This window comes from Larus michahellis, chromosome 17 (genome assembly GCF_964199755.1).
Source record: "Larus michahellis chromosome 17, bLarMic1.1, whole genome shotgun sequence".
In the NCBI taxonomy this organism is placed as follows: Eukaryota; Metazoa; Chordata; class Aves; order Charadriiformes; family Laridae; genus Larus; species Larus michahellis.
The window spans coordinates 978,280-997,546 of NC_133912.1; the positions used below are offsets into that span (position 1 = coordinate 978,280).

At 62.7% G+C, this 19,267-nt stretch overlaps 1 protein-coding gene across 1 annotated transcript in view; it reads right to left on the reverse strand.

Annotated features, from left to right (window-relative positions):
* Positions 1 to 15,954, reverse strand: part of ROBO3 (roundabout guidance receptor 3) — a 20,808-nt gene extending 4,854 nt beyond the window's left edge. Inside the window, exons 1-12 of the mRNA XM_074561259.1 lie at positions 15,819 to 15,954; positions 9,904 to 10,230; positions 8,182 to 8,339; positions 7,935 to 8,055; positions 7,694 to 7,832; positions 6,268 to 6,395; positions 6,046 to 6,170; positions 3,831 to 4,002; positions 3,305 to 3,516; positions 1,401 to 1,482; positions 1,148 to 1,316; positions 894 to 1,060 (exon numbers count right to left, since the gene is read on the reverse strand). Of these exons, the coding sequence (XP_074417360.1) occupies positions 894 to 1,060; positions 1,148 to 1,316; positions 1,401 to 1,482; positions 3,305 to 3,516; positions 3,831 to 4,002; positions 6,046 to 6,170; positions 6,268 to 6,395; positions 7,694 to 7,832; positions 7,935 to 8,055; positions 8,182 to 8,339; positions 9,904 to 10,230; positions 15,819 to 15,954 (1,936 nt within the window). The remainder of the gene's footprint in view (positions 1 to 893; positions 1,061 to 1,147; positions 1,317 to 1,400; positions 1,483 to 3,304; positions 3,517 to 3,830; positions 4,003 to 6,045; positions 6,171 to 6,267; positions 6,396 to 7,693; positions 7,833 to 7,934; positions 8,056 to 8,181; positions 8,340 to 9,903; positions 10,231 to 15,818) is intronic.
* Between the last annotated feature and the right edge of the window lie 3,313 nt (positions 15,955 to 19,267).

A 19,267-nucleotide genomic window follows, 5' to 3' on the forward strand; every position in this document is an offset into this window, starting at 1 on the left:
GGTGCATGGGCATCTCCATTGACGTCACCAAGAGGAGATGCACCCAAGGGTGGTGGGTGCACAGGCATCTCCATTGACGTCAACAAGAGGAGATGCACCCAGGGGTGGTGGGTGCATGGGCATCTCCATTGGTGTCACCAAGAGGAGATGCACCCAAGGGTGGTGGGTGCATGGGCATCTCCATTGGTGTCACCAAGTGAAGATGCACCCAAGGGTGGTTAGTCCTTGGGCAACTCCACTGGTGTCACCAAGTGGGGTGCACTCAAAGGTTTTGGGTACATGGGCACCTCCATCAGCATCGCCAAGTGGGGTGCACCCAAGGGTGGGGGGTACATGGGTACCTCCACGGGTGTCACTAAGAGGAGATGCACCCAAGGGTGGTGGGTGCATGGGCATCTCCATTGACGTCAACAAGAGGAGATGCACCCAAGGGTGGTGGGTGCATGGGCATCTCCATTGGTGTCACCAAGTGAAGATGCACCCAAGGGTGGTGGGTGCATGGGCATCTCCATTGGTGTCACCAAGAGGAGATGCACCCAAGGGTGGTGGGTGCATGGGCATCTCCATTGGTGTCAACAAGAGGAGATGCACCCAAGGGTGGTTAGTCCTTAGGCAACTCCACTGGTGTCACCAAGTGGGGTGCACTCAAAGGTTTTGGGTACATGGGCACCTCCATCAGCATCGCCAAGTGGGGTGCACCCAAGGGTGGGGGGTACATGGGCACCTCCATTGGTGTCACCAAGTGAAGATGCACTCAAGGGTTGTGGGTGCATGGGCATCTCCATTGGTGTCACGAGGAGATGCACCCAAGGGTGGTGGGTACATGGGCACCTCCATTGGCATCACCAAGCAGGGATGCACCCAAGGCGGCCACCATCACCGCCAGATCTTACCTTGGGTGCGCACAGGCTCCGAGATGCCGCTGGGGTCGCTGAGCCCGTAGGCGTTGACCGCCCGCACCACAAAGAGGTAGACGGTGTCGGGGACGAGGCCGCTCACCGTGTACGTCTCACTCTCCACGTCGGCTGCCACCGTCTGCCACGGGCCACCCACTGCCTGGCTGCCGGGGGACAGGAATGACACGATGGTGGGGTGGCAGCGGGCCCCCACGTCACCCCTGGAGACAGAGAGGGTGCTTGTGTGATACCTGAAAGCCTCCACAATGTAGGAGGTGACACTGGTGGCACCGCTGTCCTCATTCCCTTTCCAGCTCAGGGTGACGCTGCTTTTGGTGATGTTGGTGACCACAGGGGTGGAGGGTGGCCTGGGGAGGAGGCCAGGCTCAGGGGATGGCGGGGAGAGGCTGGATCCTTCATCTGTGGAGAGATGTATGGAGATCTGGGGTGGCTTCAGCCCCGGTGCCATGGTGTCCCTGGTGCGGTGACGTCCCTGTGACCCACCTTGCACCTCCAGGGAGCTGCCCCAGCGTGTCTCGCCTGCCGAGCTGGTGGCCACACACTCGTAGTACCCGGAGTCCATCACCTGCGAGGGCAAGAGCTCCTGCCCCATCACCCTGAGCACCCGTCACCTCGGCACCCACCACCCTGGGCACCCGTTGCCCTTTGCACCCACCACTCCGAGCACCCACCAACCTGAGCACTCGCCACCACCTGCAGCCACCACCCTGAGCACCCACCATGCTTTGCCCCCATAACCCTGAGCTCCCACCATCTTGAGCACCCACCGCCCTTTGCACCCACCGCCCATTGCATCCAGACCCTTGGCACCCACCACCCTGAGCACCCACCACCTGTTGCATCCACCACCATGGGGACCCATTGCCCTTTACACCCACCACCCTGAGAACGCATCACCCTGAGCTCCCACCACCCCAAGTACCCACCACCCTTTGCAAACACCACCCATGACACCCACCATCCCTTGCACTCACCACCCTGGGCACCCACCACACCTTGTGCCCACCACACCTTGTGCCCACCACCCCAAGTACTCACCACCTTTTGCAAACACCCATCGCACCCACCACCCTGACAACCCATCACCCTGAGCTCCCACCACCCCAAGTACTCACCACCCTTTGCAAACACCACCCATCACACCCACCACCCGTCGCACCCGCCACCCTGACAACCCATCACCCTGAGAACCCACCACCCCAAGTACTCACCACCCTTTGCAAACACCACCCATCGCACCCACCATCCATTGCACCCGCCACCCTGAGCTCCTATCACCCTGAGTACCCATCACCCTGAGCTCCCACCACCCCAAGTACTCACCATGCTTGCAAACACCACCCATCACACCCACCATCCATTGCACCCACCACCCTGAGCACCCACCACACTTTCTGCCCGCCACACCTTGTGCCCACCACCCTTTGCAAACACCACCCATCGCACCCACCATCCATTGCACCCACCACCTTGAGAACCCATCACCCTGAGCACCCACCACCCTGAGCACGCACCACCCCAAGTACTCACCACCCTTTGCAAACACCATCACGCCCACCAGCCTGAGCACCCACGACCTGAGCACCCACCACCCTGACAACCCACCACCCTGAGCTCCCACCACCCCAAGTACTCACCACCCTTTGCAAACACCCATCGCACCCACCACCCATCGCACCCGCCACCCTTTGCAAACACCACCCATCGCACCCACCATCCATTGCACCCGTCACCTTGAGCTCCCACCACCCTGAGAACCCATCACCCTGAGCTCCCACCACCTCAAGTACTCACCACCCTTTGCAAACACCATCACACCCACCAGCCTGAGCACCCACGACCTGAGCACCCACCACCCTGAGAACCCACCACCCTGAGAACCCACCACCCCAAGTACTCACCACCCTTTGCAAACACCCATCAAGCCCACCACCCTGAGAACCCACCACCCTGAGCACCCACCACCCTTTGCAAACACCCATCACGCCCAGCACCCTGAGAACCCACCACCCTGAGAACCCACCACCCCAAGTACTCATCACCCTTTGCAAACACCACCCATCGCACCCACCACCCATCGCACCCACCACCCTTGGCACCCACCACCCATCGCACACACCATCCATCGCACCCACCACCCTTGGCACCCGCCACCCATCGCACCCACCACCCATCACACCCACCACCCTTGGCACCCACCACCCATCGCACACACCATCCATCGCACCCACCACCCATCGCACCCACCACCCATCACACCCACCACCCTTGGCACCCGCCACCCATCGCACCCACCACCCATCGCACCCACCACCCATCACACCCACCACCCCTGGATGCCCCTGGGGGTGGTGGGTGCCCTGAGCCCCCGCTCCGGGCCGGCTCACCCGGAGGCTGGTGATCTTCAGGGTGCCGTTCTCCAGCAGGCTGACGCGGGGCTGGGCACCCACCAGGGCGCTCCCGTCCTTCAGCCACCCCACGTTGGCCGAGGGGTCACCGCCCCCCACCCAGCACGGCAGCCACGCTGTGGCCCCCACCGGCAGCACCGTCTGGTTGGCGGGACCCCGGCCCGTCACCGGCGGTGGGTGCTCGGCCGTCGCTACGGTGGAAAACGGGGTGGGGGGTGGGGGGGGAAACCAGGAATTGCTGGGTGTTGGGATGGGTGTCACTCGTGCACCGAATGCGCCCGTTCTCTGCCGGCCCGGGACTTCATAGAATCATAGAATGAGTTGGGTTGGAAGGGACCTCTAAAGGTCACCTGGTCCAACCCCCCTCCCCTCCGCGGCGAGCAGGGACATCGTTAATTAGACGAGATTGCTCAGATCCTCATCAAGCCTGGTCTGGGATGTCTCCAGGGATGGGGCCTCCACCCCTTCTCTGGGCAACCTGGGCCGGCTCCTGCTCCGGACTTACCCCCTTCCACCTCCAGCCGCGCCTTGGCCAGGACGCTGCCGGCCACGCTGATGGCCTGGCACAGGTAGTAGCCGGCGTCGGTGGGTCGCACGTCGGCGATGGTGATGGCGCCGGCGGGGCTGACGGCAAAGCGGGAGGCGGGGTGCGGGGGCTGGCCCGGGAACAGCAGCGTCTGCGGGAGCCGGGTGCGGAGGGGGCTGAGGCGGGGAGGCCGGCGGAGGGTCCGAGGTGGGATGGGATGGGAATGGGAGCAAGGGTGGGGACGGGGATGGGGATTTGATGGGATGGGGACAGGGATAGGGATGGGGACGGGGACAGGGATGGGGACAGGGATGGGGATGGGGACAGGGATGGGGATTTGAGGGGATGGGGACAGGGATGGGGATGGGGATTTGATGGGATGGGGACAGGGATAGGGATGGGGACAGGGACAGGGACAGGGACAGGGATGGGGATGGGGACAGGGACGGGGACAGGGATGGGGATGGGGACAGGGATGGGGATTTGAGGGGATGGGACAGGGACAGGGATGGGGATGGGGATGGGGACAGGGATGGGGATGGGGATTTGATGGGATGGGGACAGGGATAGGGATGGGGACGGGGACAGGGATGGGGATGGGGACAGGGATCGGGATGGGGACAGGGATGGGGATTTGAGGGGATGGGGACAGGGATGGGGATGGGGACGGGGATGGGGACAGGGATGGGGACGGGGATGGGGATTTGATGGGATGGGGACAGGGATGGGGACAGGGATGGGGATGGGGACAGGGATGGGGATGGGGACAGGGATGGGGATTTGAGGGGATGGGACAGGGACAGGGATGGGGATGGGGACAGGGATGGGGATGGGGATTTGATGGGATGGGGACAGGGATAGGGATGGGGACAGGGACGGGGACAGGGATGGGGATGGGGACAGGGATCGGGATGGGGACAGGGATGGGGATTTGAGGGGATGGGGACAGGGATGGGGATGGGGACAGGGATGGGGACGGGGATGGGGATTTGATGGGATGGGGACAGGGATGGGGACAGGGATGGGGATTTGATAGGATGGGGACAGGGATAAGGATGGGGACAGGGATGCGGACAGGGATGGGGATTTGATGGGATGGGGACAGGGACAGGGATGGGGATGGGGACAGGGATGGGGACGGGGACAAGGATGGGGATGGGGACAGGGATGAGGATGGGTTGGGATGGGATGGGATGGGATGGGATGGGATGGGATGGGATGGGATGGGATGGAAAGGGGACGGGGATGGGGATTTGATGGGGATGGAGATGGGGACAAGGACAGGGATGGGCATGGGGATAGGGATGGAGACATGGATGGGGATTTGATGGGATGGGGACCGGGATAGGGATGGGGATTTGATGGGATGGGGACAGGGATAGGAATGGGGACAGGGATAGGGATGGGGATGGGGATGGGGATGGGTTGGGATGGGATGGGATGGAAAGGGGACGGGGATGGGAAAAGGAATGGAGATGGGGCCAAGGAGAGGGATGGGCATGGGGATAGGGATGGAGACAGGGATGGGGATTTGATGGGATGGGGGCTGGGATAGGGATGGGGATTTGATGGGATGGGGACAGGAATAGGGATGGGAACGGGGATGGGAATGGGGACAGAGGCAGGGATGGGGATGGGTTGGGATGGGATGGAAAGGGGACGGGGATGGGGACAGGGACAGGGATGGAGATGGGGCCAAGGACAGGGATGGGCATGGGGATGGAGACAGGGATGGGGACAAGGATGGGGATGGGGTTGGGATAGGGATGAGATTGGGACAGGGACAGGAACAAGGATGGGGATGGAGACAGGGACAGGGACGGGGATGGGGATGGGATGGGGATGGAGACAAGGATGGGGATGGAGACAAGGATGGGGACAGGGATGGGGGTGAGGATGGGGATGGGATTGGGACAGGGACAGGGATGGGGACGGGAACAGGGGTGGGGATGGAGACGGGGACAGGGATAGGGATGGGGATGTGGATGGAGACAGGGATGGGGATGGGAATGGGGATGGAGACGGGACTGAGGACGGTGATGGGAACGTGGGCAGGGACAGGGATGGAGACAGGGATGGGGACAGGGGTGGGGACGGGGGCGGGGGCAGTGATGGGAATGGGGATGGGACGGGGATGGAGACAGGGATGGGGATGGAGGCAGGGACGGGGACAGGGACGGGGACGGGAACGGACCTGGCTGCCCTCCTTCTGCCAAAAGACGGCGGGCGGCGGGTTGCCCTTGCTCTGGCACTGGAAGGTCACGCTCTGGCCGGGGGTGACAGTCTGGTCGCGGGGTCCGGTGACGAGCTGGGGGGGCACTGCCGCAGCGCGGGGAGAGAAAGGGGCTCGCCCGGCCGCTTCACCAGCACCCACGGGTGCTCCTGCGGGGACACCCCCCCCCCCCCCGCCCCTTACCGTGCACCGTGAGGGTGCCCGACGCCTCCGAGCGGCCCACGCTGTTGTCGGCCACGCAGGTGTAGGTGCCCTCGTCCTCCACCCGCAGCCGGCGGATCCGCAGCGTGTTGTCGGGGAGCACCTCCCACCTGGGGGGGGGGAACCGCGGGGCACGGCCGGGATGCGGGATGCGGTGAGGATGCGGGATGTGACGGGATACGGGGGGTGACGGGATACAGGGGGGGATGGGATACGGGGGGTGATGGGGATGCAGTGAGGATGCAGGATGTGATGGGATACAGGGTGTGATGGGATACGGCATGTGATGGGATGCAGGATGTGATGGGATACAGGGTGTGATGGGATATGGGGTGTGATGGGATACAGGGTGTGATGGGATATGGGGTGTGATGGGATACGGGGTGTGATGGGGATGCAGTGAGGATGCAGGATGTGATGGGATACGGCATGTGATGGGATGCAGGATGTGATGGGATACGGGGTGTGATGGGATACAGGGCGTGATGGGGATGTGGGATGTGATGGGATATGGGGTGTGATGGGGATGCAGTGAGGATGCAGGATGTGATGGGATACAGGGTGTGATGGGATATGGCATGTGATGGGATGCAGGATGTGATGGGATACGGGATGTGATGGGGATACGGCGTGTGATGGGGTACGGGGTGTGATGGGATACGGCGTGTGATGGGATATGGCATGTGATGGGATGCAGGATGTGATGGGATATGGGATGTGATGCGGATGTGGGATGTTATGGGGATGTGGGATGTGATGGGATATGAGGGGTGATGGGATACGGGGGGTGATGGGATACAGGATATGATGGGGATACGGGGTGTGATGGGATGTGGGATGTGATGGGGATGTGGGATGTGATGGGATACGGGGTGTGATGGGATGTGGGATGTGATGGGATATGGGATGTGATGGGATATGGGATGTGATGGGGGTGCGGCATGTGATGGGGATGCACGATGCCATGGAGATGTGGGATGTGGTAGGGAAGCGGGATGCAATAAGGACGCTGGATACGATGAGGGTGCAGGATACAATGGGGATGTGGGATATGAGAGGGATGCAGGACGTGCTAGGAATGCAGGATGTACTGGGGATGCGGGGTGTGCTGGGGATGTGGGATGCGGGATGCAATGAGGGTGTGGGATGTGATGGGGATACGGGATGCGATGGGGATGTGGGATGCGGGATGCGATGGGGATGCGGGATGCAATGGGGATGTGGGATGCAATGGGGATGTGGGATGCGCTGGGGACGCGGGATGCGCTGGAGATCCTCCATGCCATGGGCATGCGGGGGATGCGACGGACGCGCGAGCCGCTCCGCGCACCCCGCCGTCCCGCGGCGCTGCCCCCCCCGGCCCCGCCGCCCCGCCACGTCCCCCGCCGCCCTTCGTCCCCCCCTTTACCTTCCCGCCGGCATCTCGCCCTCCTCCTTGCGCCACCGCGCCGCGGGCCGGGGGTCCCCCACCGCCTGGCAGGGGAACTCCGCCGTCCCCTCCACCAGCACCGCCTGGTTGCGCGGCCTCTTGCCGAAGGCCGGGCGTTCTGCGGGGTGGGCGCCCATCAGTCCCGCCGGGGGCGGGGGGCACCCACCCCACCCCCACCCCACCCCACTCCGGCACCCCAAAAACGACCCCCCCCACGCACCGAAGACCACCAGCTCCGCCGGCTCGCTGGCCCTCTCCCCCACCACGTTGGTGGCCACGCAGACGTAGACGCCGGCGTCGCTCTTGCGCGCGCTGGCCACCATCAGCTTGCCACCGCGCATCTGGGGGGAGCCCAGGTCAACTTGGGTGGCGATGGGGAGGGGGGGGGGGAGGGTGTCTGGGCCCCCATCCCCCCCCACTATGGGGTGGTTTGGGAAGTGGGGGGGGGGTGGGGGGGTGTCCCTCACCGTCAGGCGCTCGTCCTTGTCGCTGAGGCGGGCGCCGTCCTTCGTCCAGGAGACGCTGGGCTCGGGGTGGCCGCGGGGGGGGACGCACTCCAGCACGGCCGGGTCACCCGCCGCCACCACCACGTCCCCGGGGGGCTGGCGGAAATCGTCCCGCAGCACTGGGGAAGGAGAGGAGGGGGGGGGACACACGCACGGTGTCAGGGTCCCCGACCCCTCTGTTGTCCCAGCCCAGTGCTGCGGGGTCCAGCCCCCCCACAAACCCCCCCCCTTCATCTACTCCTTCCCCCCCCCAAAAAAATAACACCTGAGGGGACCCAGTGGGTGACACCGACGGCCCGGGGGTGGTGTTGGGGGGGGGGGAGGCTGGGGGCGGCTTTACTGTCGTTTGTTTGCGACTATTTCAATTTCTTTTCAAACGTTCACAAGGATTTTCGGTTGTTTCCGATAATTTCGGGGGGGGGGGGGTTCGAATACTTCCGTTTCTTTTCGCTCCTTTGCGTTTCTTTCCCCCCCGTCGATTTTCAGGTAGTTTTAAATTTCGTTTCTTTTTTTCCTTTTCGCTTGTTTTCGTTTGTTGCCCCTTATTTCCCCCCGTTGTCACTTTTTTCCGGTTCCTTTCCCCTTCTTTTCTCTCCTTTTCCGTTATTTTAACTTCCTTTATTTTCACTCTTTTGCCATTATTTTCACTTCGTTCCGCGGCTTTTCTCCCCTTTTCGTCCATTTTTATTTCTTTTCATCCTTTTTTTTATTCTTTTTTTAATTATTCTTTTTTGTTCTTGTCTTAATTCTGTTTTGTTCTTTCCTTAATTCTTTTTTATTCTTTTTTTTTAATTCTCCTTAATTCTTTTTTTTCATTCTTTCTCGTTCTTATTTATTTTCTGTGTGTTTCTTTTCACCCGTTTCTCCTTATTTTCATTTCTTTTCCCTCTGTTTTACTCACTTTTCTTAGTTTTACTTTACTTCAGCTTTTCTTATTTTCCTTTCTTCCCCCGTGAACTTATTTCTCGCGGATCGTCGTCTTTTTTCCGCGTCTTTTCATTTCTTCTCCTTCCTTCTCGCTTCTTTTCACTTCGTTTCATGTCTTCCGCTTCTTCCCGGCTATTTTCACTTCTTTTCCTCCATTGTCCCCTCTTTTCACTTCACTTCCCTCTATTTTCACTTTTTCCCCCCTTCTTTTCCCACATCGTTGGGGGTTTTTTGATCCGTTTTCCCTCCTTTTCACCTCTTTCCGCCTGTTTTCGCCTGTTTTCACTCACTTCCCCCTATTGTCACTTTTTTCACTTCTTTTCACCTCTCATCGCTTCTTTTTTGCTTATTTTCACCAATTTCCGTCTATTTTCACACCCTTTTTCACTCATTTCCACCTACTTTCACTTCCTCCCCCCGCCCCCCCTTCTTTTCCCGTATTGTCGGGGTTTTTTTCATCTATTCTCCCTCCTTTTCACCCATTTCCACCTCTTTTCCCCTGTTTTCACTCATTTCCACCTATTTTCGCTTTTTTCCCATACCGTCGGGGTGGTTTTTTTTTTTTTTGGGGGGGGGGATTGGATTTTTTGGGGGGGGGTGGGGGGTTTTTTCAGGGTTTTGGGGGTTTTTTTCAGGTTTTTTTGGGTTTTTTTGAGCCATTTTCACCCCTTTTCCACCCGGCAGCACCAGCCCCTCACACCCACCCGCTGGCCCCCCCTCAGCACCCCCCCCCCCCACCCCGCCCCGGGGACTCACCGGCCACCTCCAGCGAGGCGTTCCTGCTGGTGGCCTCCCCCAGGTAGTTCCTGGCCACGCAGACGTAGACCCCCTCGTCGGGTTTGCCCCGCCGGCCGTGGAGGATGCGGAGGAAGAAGAGGGCCCCCCCCGGGAGGAGGGTGCGGTGGGAGCGGGGGTCTTCCCGGTCCGTCTCCACCCGTTCGCCGTCCTTGTACCACTCCACCGCCGGCGGCGGGCGGCCCTCGGCCTTGCAGCTCAGGGTGGCCGGTTCCCCCCTGGAGACCAGCAGGTCCGTGGGGTGCTCCACGATGCGGGGGGGCATGTCCTCCAGCGGGGGGTGGGAGCCTGCGGGAAAGATGGCGGGGGGGGGGGGGGGGGGAGGCAGCAAGTGAGATGAGGTGCGGCCAGGTCTCAGCCCAGTCTATCCCCACCCAGGAGGTGAGATGAGGTGCGGCCAGGGCTCAGCCCAGTCCGTCCCCACCCAGGAGGTGAGATGAGGTGCGGCCAGGGCTCAGCCCAGTCCGTCACCACCCCAGAGGTGATGTGACCAGGAGGTGAGATGAGGTGTGGCCAGGGCTCAGCCCACTATATCCCCACCCAGGAGGTGGGATGAATTGCGGCCAGGGCTCAGCCCAGTCTATCCCCATGCACACACAGAGGACATGAGGTGAGCAGGAGGTGAGATGAGGTGTGGCCGGGGCTCAGCCCAGTCTGTCCCCACCCAGGAGGTGACGTGAGCAGCAGGTGAGATGAAGAGTGGCCAGGTCTCAGCCCAGTATGTCACCACCCCAGAGGTGAGGTGAGCAGGAGGTGAGATGAGGTGTGGCCAGGGCTCAGCCCAGTCTATCCCCACCCAGGAGGTGAGATGAGGTGCGGCCAGGTCTCAGCCCAGTCCGTCCCCACCCAGGAGGTGAGATGAGGTGCGGCCAGGTCTCAGCCCAGTCTGTCACCACCCAGGAGGTGAGATGAGGTGCAGCCAGGGCTCAGCCCAGTATGTCACCACCCCAGAGGTGAGGTGAGCAGGAGGTGAGATGAGGTGTGGCCAGGGCTAAGCCCAGTCTGTCCCCACCCAGGAGGTGACGTGAGCAGCAGGTGAGATGAAGAGTGGCCAGGGCTCAGCCCAGTATGTCACCACCCCAGAGGTGAGGTGAGCAGGAGGTGAGATGAAGTGTGGCCAGGGCTCAGCCCAGTCTATCCCCATGCACACACAGAGGACATGAGGTGAGCAGGAGGTGAGATGAGGTGTGGCCAGGTCTCAGCCCAGTGTAAGCCACACACCCTCAACCTCGGAGGTGACATGAAGTATGGCCAGGTCTCAGCCGCCCGTCCCTCCCTCCAGAGGTGAGATGACCAGGGGGTGAGATGAAATGTGGCCGGGACTCCGCCCATTATATCCCCACCCAGGACGTGGGATGACCAGGAGGTGAGATGAAGTGTGGCCAGGGCTCAGCCCAGGGTGTTCCCCCCCCAACACGCTGGGTGGGTGCTGGTGGGGTGGGAGTAGAACCTGGAGGGCATCAGACCTCGGACCCGCAGGGGTGGGAACAGGGGGACAAAGCAGTAATACCCCTTTTCCACCCAGTTTCCAACTGGGTATCCCTGGGGAAACGGGGCTGGGGCTAAGTGGGACCGGGGCTAAATGGGGTTGGGGCTAAATTCCCCCCAAAAAGGTGGGTTTTTTCCCATCGGTGGCAAGCGCTGATTTTCTGCAGCGGGGGAAAACCCTTCGTTTGAAGTTTAAATCCCCCCATCCCGGGGTCCAGGAAAATCCCCGCCGTCGGGGCGGGGGAATTAGGGAATGTTCGTTCGGTTGTTGCCGGGGCGGAACCGGCCGGGACGGGATGGCGTGGCCTCAGCCGTGTCCCCGGCGCCACCCGCGGCTGGCCCTGCAGTTCAGGCGCTGGTCACTGAGTGTCACTGCTGGCCCGGGGACGGGCTGCGACACTCGCCACTGCGCGCCCGGCCACGCGTGTGCCGGCCCATGCGTGCGCCTGTGTGTCCCCAAACCACCTCCGTGTCCCCAAACCTGCCTTCTGTCCCCAAACTGTTCCCATGTCCCCAAACCAGCCCTGTGTCCCCAAACCATCTCTATGTCCCCAAATCAGCCCTGTGTCCCCAAACCATCTCTATGTCCCCAAATCAGCCCTGTGTCCCCAAACCAGCCCTGTGTCCCCAAGATAGGAGGGATTCCAGTGTCCCCATGTCCCCAAACTAGACCCATGTCCCCAAACTATCTCCATGTCCCCAAACCAGCCCTGTATCCCCAAGACAGGAGGGATTCCAGAGTCCCCATGTCCCCAAACGAGACCCGTGTCCCCAAACCATCTCCATGTCCCCAAAGCAGCCCAAGTGTCCCCAAACCACCTCTATGTCCCCAAATCAGCCCTGTGTCCCCAAACCAGCCCAAGTGTCCCCAAGACAACAGGGATTCCAGAGTCCCCATGTCCCCAAACCAGCCCCGTGTCCCCAAACCATCTCTGTGTTCTCAAACCTGCCTTCTGTCCCCAAACTGTTCCCATGTCCCCAAACCAGCCCTGTGTCCCCAAACCATCTCTATGTCCCCAAATCAGCCCCGTGTCCCCAAACCAGCCCTGTGTCCCCAAGATAGGAGGGATTCCAGTGTCCCCATGTCCCCAAACTAGACCCGTGTCCCCAAACCCTCTCCATGTCCCTGAACCAGCCTTGTGTCCCCAAACCAGCCCCGTGTCCCCAAACCATCTCTATGTCCCCAAATCAGCCCTGTGTCTCCAAACCAGCCCTGTGTCCCCAAGACAGGAGGGATTCCAGTGTCCCCATGTCCCCGAACCAGACCTGTGTCCCCAAATGCTCTCCATGTCCCTGAACCAGCCTTGTGTCCCCAAACCAGCCCCGTGTCCCCAAACCATCTCTATGTCCCCAAATCAGCCCTGTGTCTCCAAACCAGCCCTGTGTCCCCAAGACAGGAGGGATTCCAGTGTCCCCATGTCCCCAAACCAGCCCCATGTCCCCAAACCATCTCCATGTCCCCAAACCAGCCCCGTGTCCCCAAACCACCTCCGTGTCCCCAAACCTGCCTTGTGTCCCCGAACCATCTCCGTGTCCCCAAGTCGATCTCTGGACCCCGAACCAGAACCAAAGCAGTGTCCCCAAACCACCTCCCATGTCCTCAAACCATCCCTGTGTCCCTGAGACAGGTGGGATCCCTGTGTCCCCAAACTGCCCCCAAACCATCTCCGTGTCCCCAAACCATCTCTGTGTCCCCAAACTGTTCCCATGTCGCCAAACCAGACCTGTGTCCCCAAATGAGCTCTATGTCCCCAAACCAGCCCTGTGTCCCCAAGACAGGAGGGATTCCAGTGTCCCCATGTCCCCAAACCACCTCCATGTCCCCAAACCAGCCTTGTGTCCCCAACCCATCTCCATGTCCCCAAACCATCTCTGTGTTCCCAAACCTGCCTTGTGTCCCCAAACCCTCTCCATGTCCCCAAACCAGCCCTGTGTCCCCAAGACAGGAGGGATTCCAGTGTCCCCATGTCCCCAAACCCTCTCCATGTCCCCAAACCAGCCCCGTGTCCCCAAACCTGCCTTGTGTCCCCAAACTCTCCGTATGTCCCCAAACCTGCCTTGTGTCCCCAAACTGTTCCCATGTCCCCAAACTCTCCGTATGTCCCCAAACCATCTCTATGTCCCCAAGACAGGAGGGATTCCACTGTCCCCATGTCCCCAGACCAGACCCGCGTCCCCAAACCATCTCCATGTCCCCGAACCAGCCTTGTGTCCCCAAACCACCTCCGTGTCCCCAAACCACCTCCATGTCCCCAAGCTCTCCGTATGTCCCCAAACCAGCCCTGTGTCCCCAAACCCTCTCTGCGTTCAGTTGCGCGGGTGCGCGCGCGCGCGGGGGCACTCATGCAGGGGCCTGCAGGCACGCGCAGACACGCGTTCGCACGCGCGCTCGCACCCGAGCGCCTCGAAAACACGCACCCCGGCGGGGGGGGGGGGATGCTGTGATTTGGGGCGCCCTGGGGAGGGCAGGAGGCGTTGCCATGGGGACGGGATGCGGCTGCCATGGGGACGGGCAGGGATGCTGCGGGGTACCGGGTACCCCCTGGGCGCAGCGGGGGCCGCAGCTGGGCCCGGTGGCTAATTGGGACGCGCGGGGGGCCAGGCCGGCTGCGCCGGGGCAGGGGGGGGTCCCGCGGGGGGGGGAGGGGGGGGGGTTGGGGTCTCCCTCCCCTCCTGATCAGCCACGGGGCTGCTCAAAAAGGGCTGGAAATTCTGGTGACACCCCCTCACACACACACACACACACCCCCCGGGACCCACCACCCGCCTGGGCTGCCCCCCACTCTGTACCCGCTCGGGGACACGGGTCTGATTTGGGGACACGGGTCTGATTTGGGGACATATGGACAGTTTGGGGACACAGACATGGTTTGGGGACACGGGGCTGATTTGGGGACATGGAGATGGGTTGGGGACATACGGAGAGTTTGGGGACACGGGGTTGGTTTGGGGACATAGAGATGGTTTGGGGACATGGGTCTGGTTTGGGGACATGGGGACACTGGAATCCCTGCTGGCTCAGGGACACCGGGCTGGTTTGGGGACACAGGGCTGATTTAGGGACATGGAGATGGGTTGGGGACATGGAGATGGGTTGGGGACACAAGGCTGGTTTGGGGACACAGGGCTAGTTTGGGGACAGTGGAATCCCTCCTGGCTCGGGGACACCGGGCTGATTTGGGGACACAGGGCTGATTTAGGGACATAGAGATGGTTTGGGGACATGGGAACAGTTTGGGGACACAAGGCAGCCTCGGGAACACAGGGCTGGTTTGGGGACGCAATGCTGGTTTGGGGACATGGAGATGGTTTGGGGACAGTTTGGGGACGCAGGGTTCCCTCCTGGTTCAGGGACACAGGGCTGCTCTGGGGACATGGGGACAGTTTGGGGACACAGGGATCCCTCCTGTCTCGGGGACACAGGGATGGTTTGAGGACACGGGAGGTGTTTTGGGGACACTGGGAGTGTTTTGGGGACACTGCTTTGGTTCCGGTTCGGGGTTCAGAGATCGACTTGGGGACACAGGGCTGGTTTGGGGACATGGGGTGTCTCCCAGCTCAGAGTCAGGGGGTCGGTGTGGGGACACGGGGATGGTTTGGGGACACAGGGCTGGTCCTGGTTCCGAGTCTGGGGATTGGTCGGAGTCTAGGGATGTGGGGATGGTTTGGGGACACTGGGGCACTCCCGGTTCAGGGACATGGGGCCAGCGTAGGGACACAGGGATAGTTTGGGGACACCGGATTGCTCCTGCTTTGGGGTCTGGGGGTTGGTCCGGGGACAATTTGGGCACAACCAGGTCAGTGCCAGTTCACGGTCTGGGGGTCGGTGTGGGGACACGGGGCCGGTTTGGGAACAGGGGGTCACTCCCGGTCTGAGGTTTGGGGGCACGGGGCCGGTTTGGGGACACAGGGTCGCTCCCGATTTGGGGGCACCGGACTGGTCCCGGTTTGGAGTCCGGGGGACCATCTGGGGACGGAGCATCGCTCCTGGTTGGCGGACTGGGAAAACGGAGCCCGTCCCGGAGTGGGGACACGGGGCTGATTTGGGGACACGGGGCTGATTTGGGGACACGGGGCGGGACACCGAGTATCGCTCTCGGTTGACGGTCCGGGAAAACGGAGCCCGTCCCGGGGTGGGGACACGGGGCTGATTTGGGGACACGGGGCTGATTTGGGGACACCGAGTCTCTCCCAGATTGGGGGACAGGACCCGGTGTGGGGACACGGAGCCGCTTTGGGGACCCGGCGTCGGTGCCGGTGGGGTCCCGGCTGGGGGTGGGGGCTGCGGGCTATTTCCCGCATCGCCGCTGGACCAGGACCGGGAACTCCAGGAGGGTGGGATCCGGGGACAGCGGGAGACGGGGACAGCGGGAGCCGGGACCACGTACCGTTGCCGGGGATGGGGAACGCGGCGCCGGTGCGGTTGGTGCCGAGCAGGAGCTGGGATGAGTTGGAGCCTTCGGCCCCCAGCGAGTCGGCGAAGAGGTTCATCTGCAGCAGCGTCTTCAGCAGGTACCGCAGCATCGCGGCCCGGGCGGGACCGGAGCGGCTCGGCTCGGCTCGGTCCCACTCGGCACCACTCAGCCCAGTCCAGCCCAGTCCGACTCGGCTCGGCTCAGCCCAGTCCAGCCCAGCCCGGCTCGGCTCGGCTCAGCCCAGCCCAGCCCAGTACAGACCAGCCCGGCTCGGCTCGGTTCAGCCCAGCACCGCCCAGTCCAGTCCAGCCCAGCCCAGTAGAGACCAGCCCGGCTCGGCTCGGTTCAGCCCGGTTCAGCCCAGTCCAGCCCAGCTCAGCCCAGTACAGCACGGCTCGGCTCAGCCCAGCACGGCTGCGCTTAGCCGAGCTCAGCCCAGTCCAGCCCAGCCCAGTCCAGCACAGCCCAGTCCAGCACAGCCCAGTCCAGCCCGGCTCGGATCAGCCCAGCACAGCCCAGTCCAGCCCAGCACAGCCCAGCACGGCTCGGATCAGCCCAGCACAGCCCAGTCCAGCCCAGCACGGCTCGGCTCAGCCCAGCCCAGCTCAACGCAGCCCAGCCCAGCCTGGGTCTGCTCGGCTCAGCCCAATACAGCCCAGTACAACCCAGTACAGCCCAGCCCGGCTCGGCTCGGCTCGGCTCGGCTCAGCCCGGCACAGCCCAGTACAACCCAGTACAGCCCAGCCCGGCTCGGCTCGGCTCAACCCAGCACAGCCCAGTACAGCACGGCTCAGCCCAGTACAACCCAGTACAGCCCAGTACAGCACGGCTCAGCCCAGTACAACCCAGTACAGCCCAGCTCAGCCCAGTACAACCCAGTACAGCACAGCTCAGCCCGGCTCGGCTCGGCTCAGCCCGCGGCGCCGCCCCCCGGGTGCGGGGGGGCGCGGCCAGCGCGGTGCGGGATGGGGGTGGGAGATGGGGGTGTCCTCTTTGAGGGGGGGGGGGGGAGGAGGGAGGGCTCCCATATAGAGGGGGCTCCATGGGAGGGGGGAGAAAAAAGCGGGACGGGGGGGTGTCGGGTTGAAAGAAGAGGAGGAGGAGGAGGAGGAGGAGGAAGGGGAGGAAGAGGAGGAAGAGGAGGAAGAGGCTGCCGTCACCCAAAGTCCCACCCGGGGGGACACCCCCACCCCCCCCAGTGAACCCCAAAAGGCAGCTTCACACCCCGGGGGGAGCTGGCGGGCGGGGGGGGGAGCCACCACTTCTGGGGGGGCTGGGACCCCCAGCGGCTTCGGTCTTGGCGGGGGGGGGGGGGGGGCGGGGGGGGGACGGGGACACAAACGGGAACGTCTGCCCCGCGTCGCAAGATGCCTCCTGAATTCATAATTAGCAATTAGCCGCTTAATTAATGCGCCGGGGCTGAGGTGTGAAGCAATGCGCCGCCTCCAGCCAGCCCCCCGTTATGGGGGGGGGCTCATTATTGGGGGGGGGTTCATTATGGGGGGGGTTGTTGGGGGGGGTTCGTTAGGGGGGGCTCATTGGGGGGGGGGGGTTCGTTACGGTGGCGCTAATGACACCCCTGGAATAGGGCAAAGGTGGGGGTGATGACGGGGGGGGTCGGGGGTGTGGGAAGCCCCTGAGGGGTTGGATGGGAGGTGGGAGGGGGACCGGGGGGGGGGGACGGGGGGTGGGGGGTGACACCTGGGCGCACACCTGGGCTGCGGACGGGCGGGTGAGCGGGAGAAGGGACCCCCACATCTGGATGGTGAGACGGGCCCCCCCACCTGGGGGGAGGGAGAGGGTGCCCCCAGCGGGGCTCACATCTGGGGGGGGGGGGGGGAAGGTGCCCCCAGCGGGGCTCACACCTGGAGGGCTCTTGGGGCACAGCTGGGGAGGGGGGAGGGCTTTTTTGTGCACATCTGGGCCACATCTGGGTGGTCTGGGGGAGGCGGGCGCATTCGGGCGAACATCTGGGGGGGGTGGCTCGGGGCACAGCTGGGGGGGGGTCCCAGCTGGGGACGCTTAAGCGCACATCTGGAGAGCCGGGCAGCCGCGCACATCTGGAGCCGCACATGGCGGAGGGGGGCTCATTTTGGGGGGTGGGGGGGGCCGCACATTTTGGGGGGGCTCACCCGAGCACACACCCGGGGCTGGGCCGGGGTCCACATCTGGCCCCCTGCGCACATCTGGGACCCTCCGGATCCCAGCGGATGGGCCGGCTCCCGGCTCCCGGCGTCGCGGGGTGGGGGGGGGGGGGAAGGCGATGCATTATTCATATCCCCCCCCCCCCCCCCCCGCCCCCCCCCCCTCGCAGCCAGGCCCGGAAAAAGTAAATAAATATTAATTTAACGGGATCACAAAAAGCTTTTCCGTCGCTCCTGCCGGGGCTGCGGCAGCCCAGAGAGTTCCCGGTAGGATCAAAAAAAAAAAAAAAAAGCGGGGGGGGGGAATAAATTATCTGTAAAATAACGAGTTTATCCAACTGTTATCCCAATAATTCTCCTCCGGGGTGGGAATTAAAGGTGATGCTGGAATATCAAACGCTGTTTCCGCCCCCCCCCCCCCCCGCCCCAATCTCCTTTTGGGTGTCGATGGGGATGGGGCATCTCCCAGCCGGGAAGAAGGGGCCGGGAAGGGGCTGCTCATCCCGGAGAGTTTTTCCATTCTTTCCCCGAAATGTTTGGGAGCGGTTTTAAGGGGAATCCGGGAGTTTTGAGGAGGAGCCGCCGGACCGAAAGCGCCGCCGGGTTAAATGAGGCCGGAGGCGGCGGTGATGGGCTGCCGGGGCTGCCGCCCGCCCGCCCGTCCCCGAGAACGCCTTGGGATGGAGACAAAGGAGCCGCCTCATCCCGATGGATAATCCCCCCCCCCACTCCCGGCTTTATCCCGGTTAATCAGCTGGGCAAACAGCGGGCGCGGGGGCAGCGCCTCCTTGTTAGCAGATTTATTACCGCCGCCGGCGCCTTTAATTACCCTTTTATTCGGCGATTAACGGCTGTTTGCGCAGGCTTTGGCCCAAACCTCTCCCCGTCACGGCCCCAAAATCACCCCCCCTCTCCCCTTCCCCCCCCCCCCCGGGGAATTTTTTGGCTGGGGGGGAGCCTCATCCCGTTCTTCCTTAGCCGCATTATTCCCCCTAATTTTCGCCGCCGCCTCGTTGTTTTGTTTTTTTTGGGGGGTAACGCCGGGCGATGAGATTGTTTCTATGGGCAAATGAGCGGCTGGGCCCCCCCCCCCCCCCCGCCCCCCCCGAAATCCCGGTATTACCATCATCCCCCCCGGGAGCCCCCCCAGCCGGGCGCTGGGCCGGAAAATGCGGCTTTTTTTGAATATTTATAGAAGTTGGGGGGAGGGACGGGTGGGGGGGAAGGGGGGGTCAGGCTGGAGAGGAGCGGGGCTGGGGGGCTGGGACGGGGGGGGGG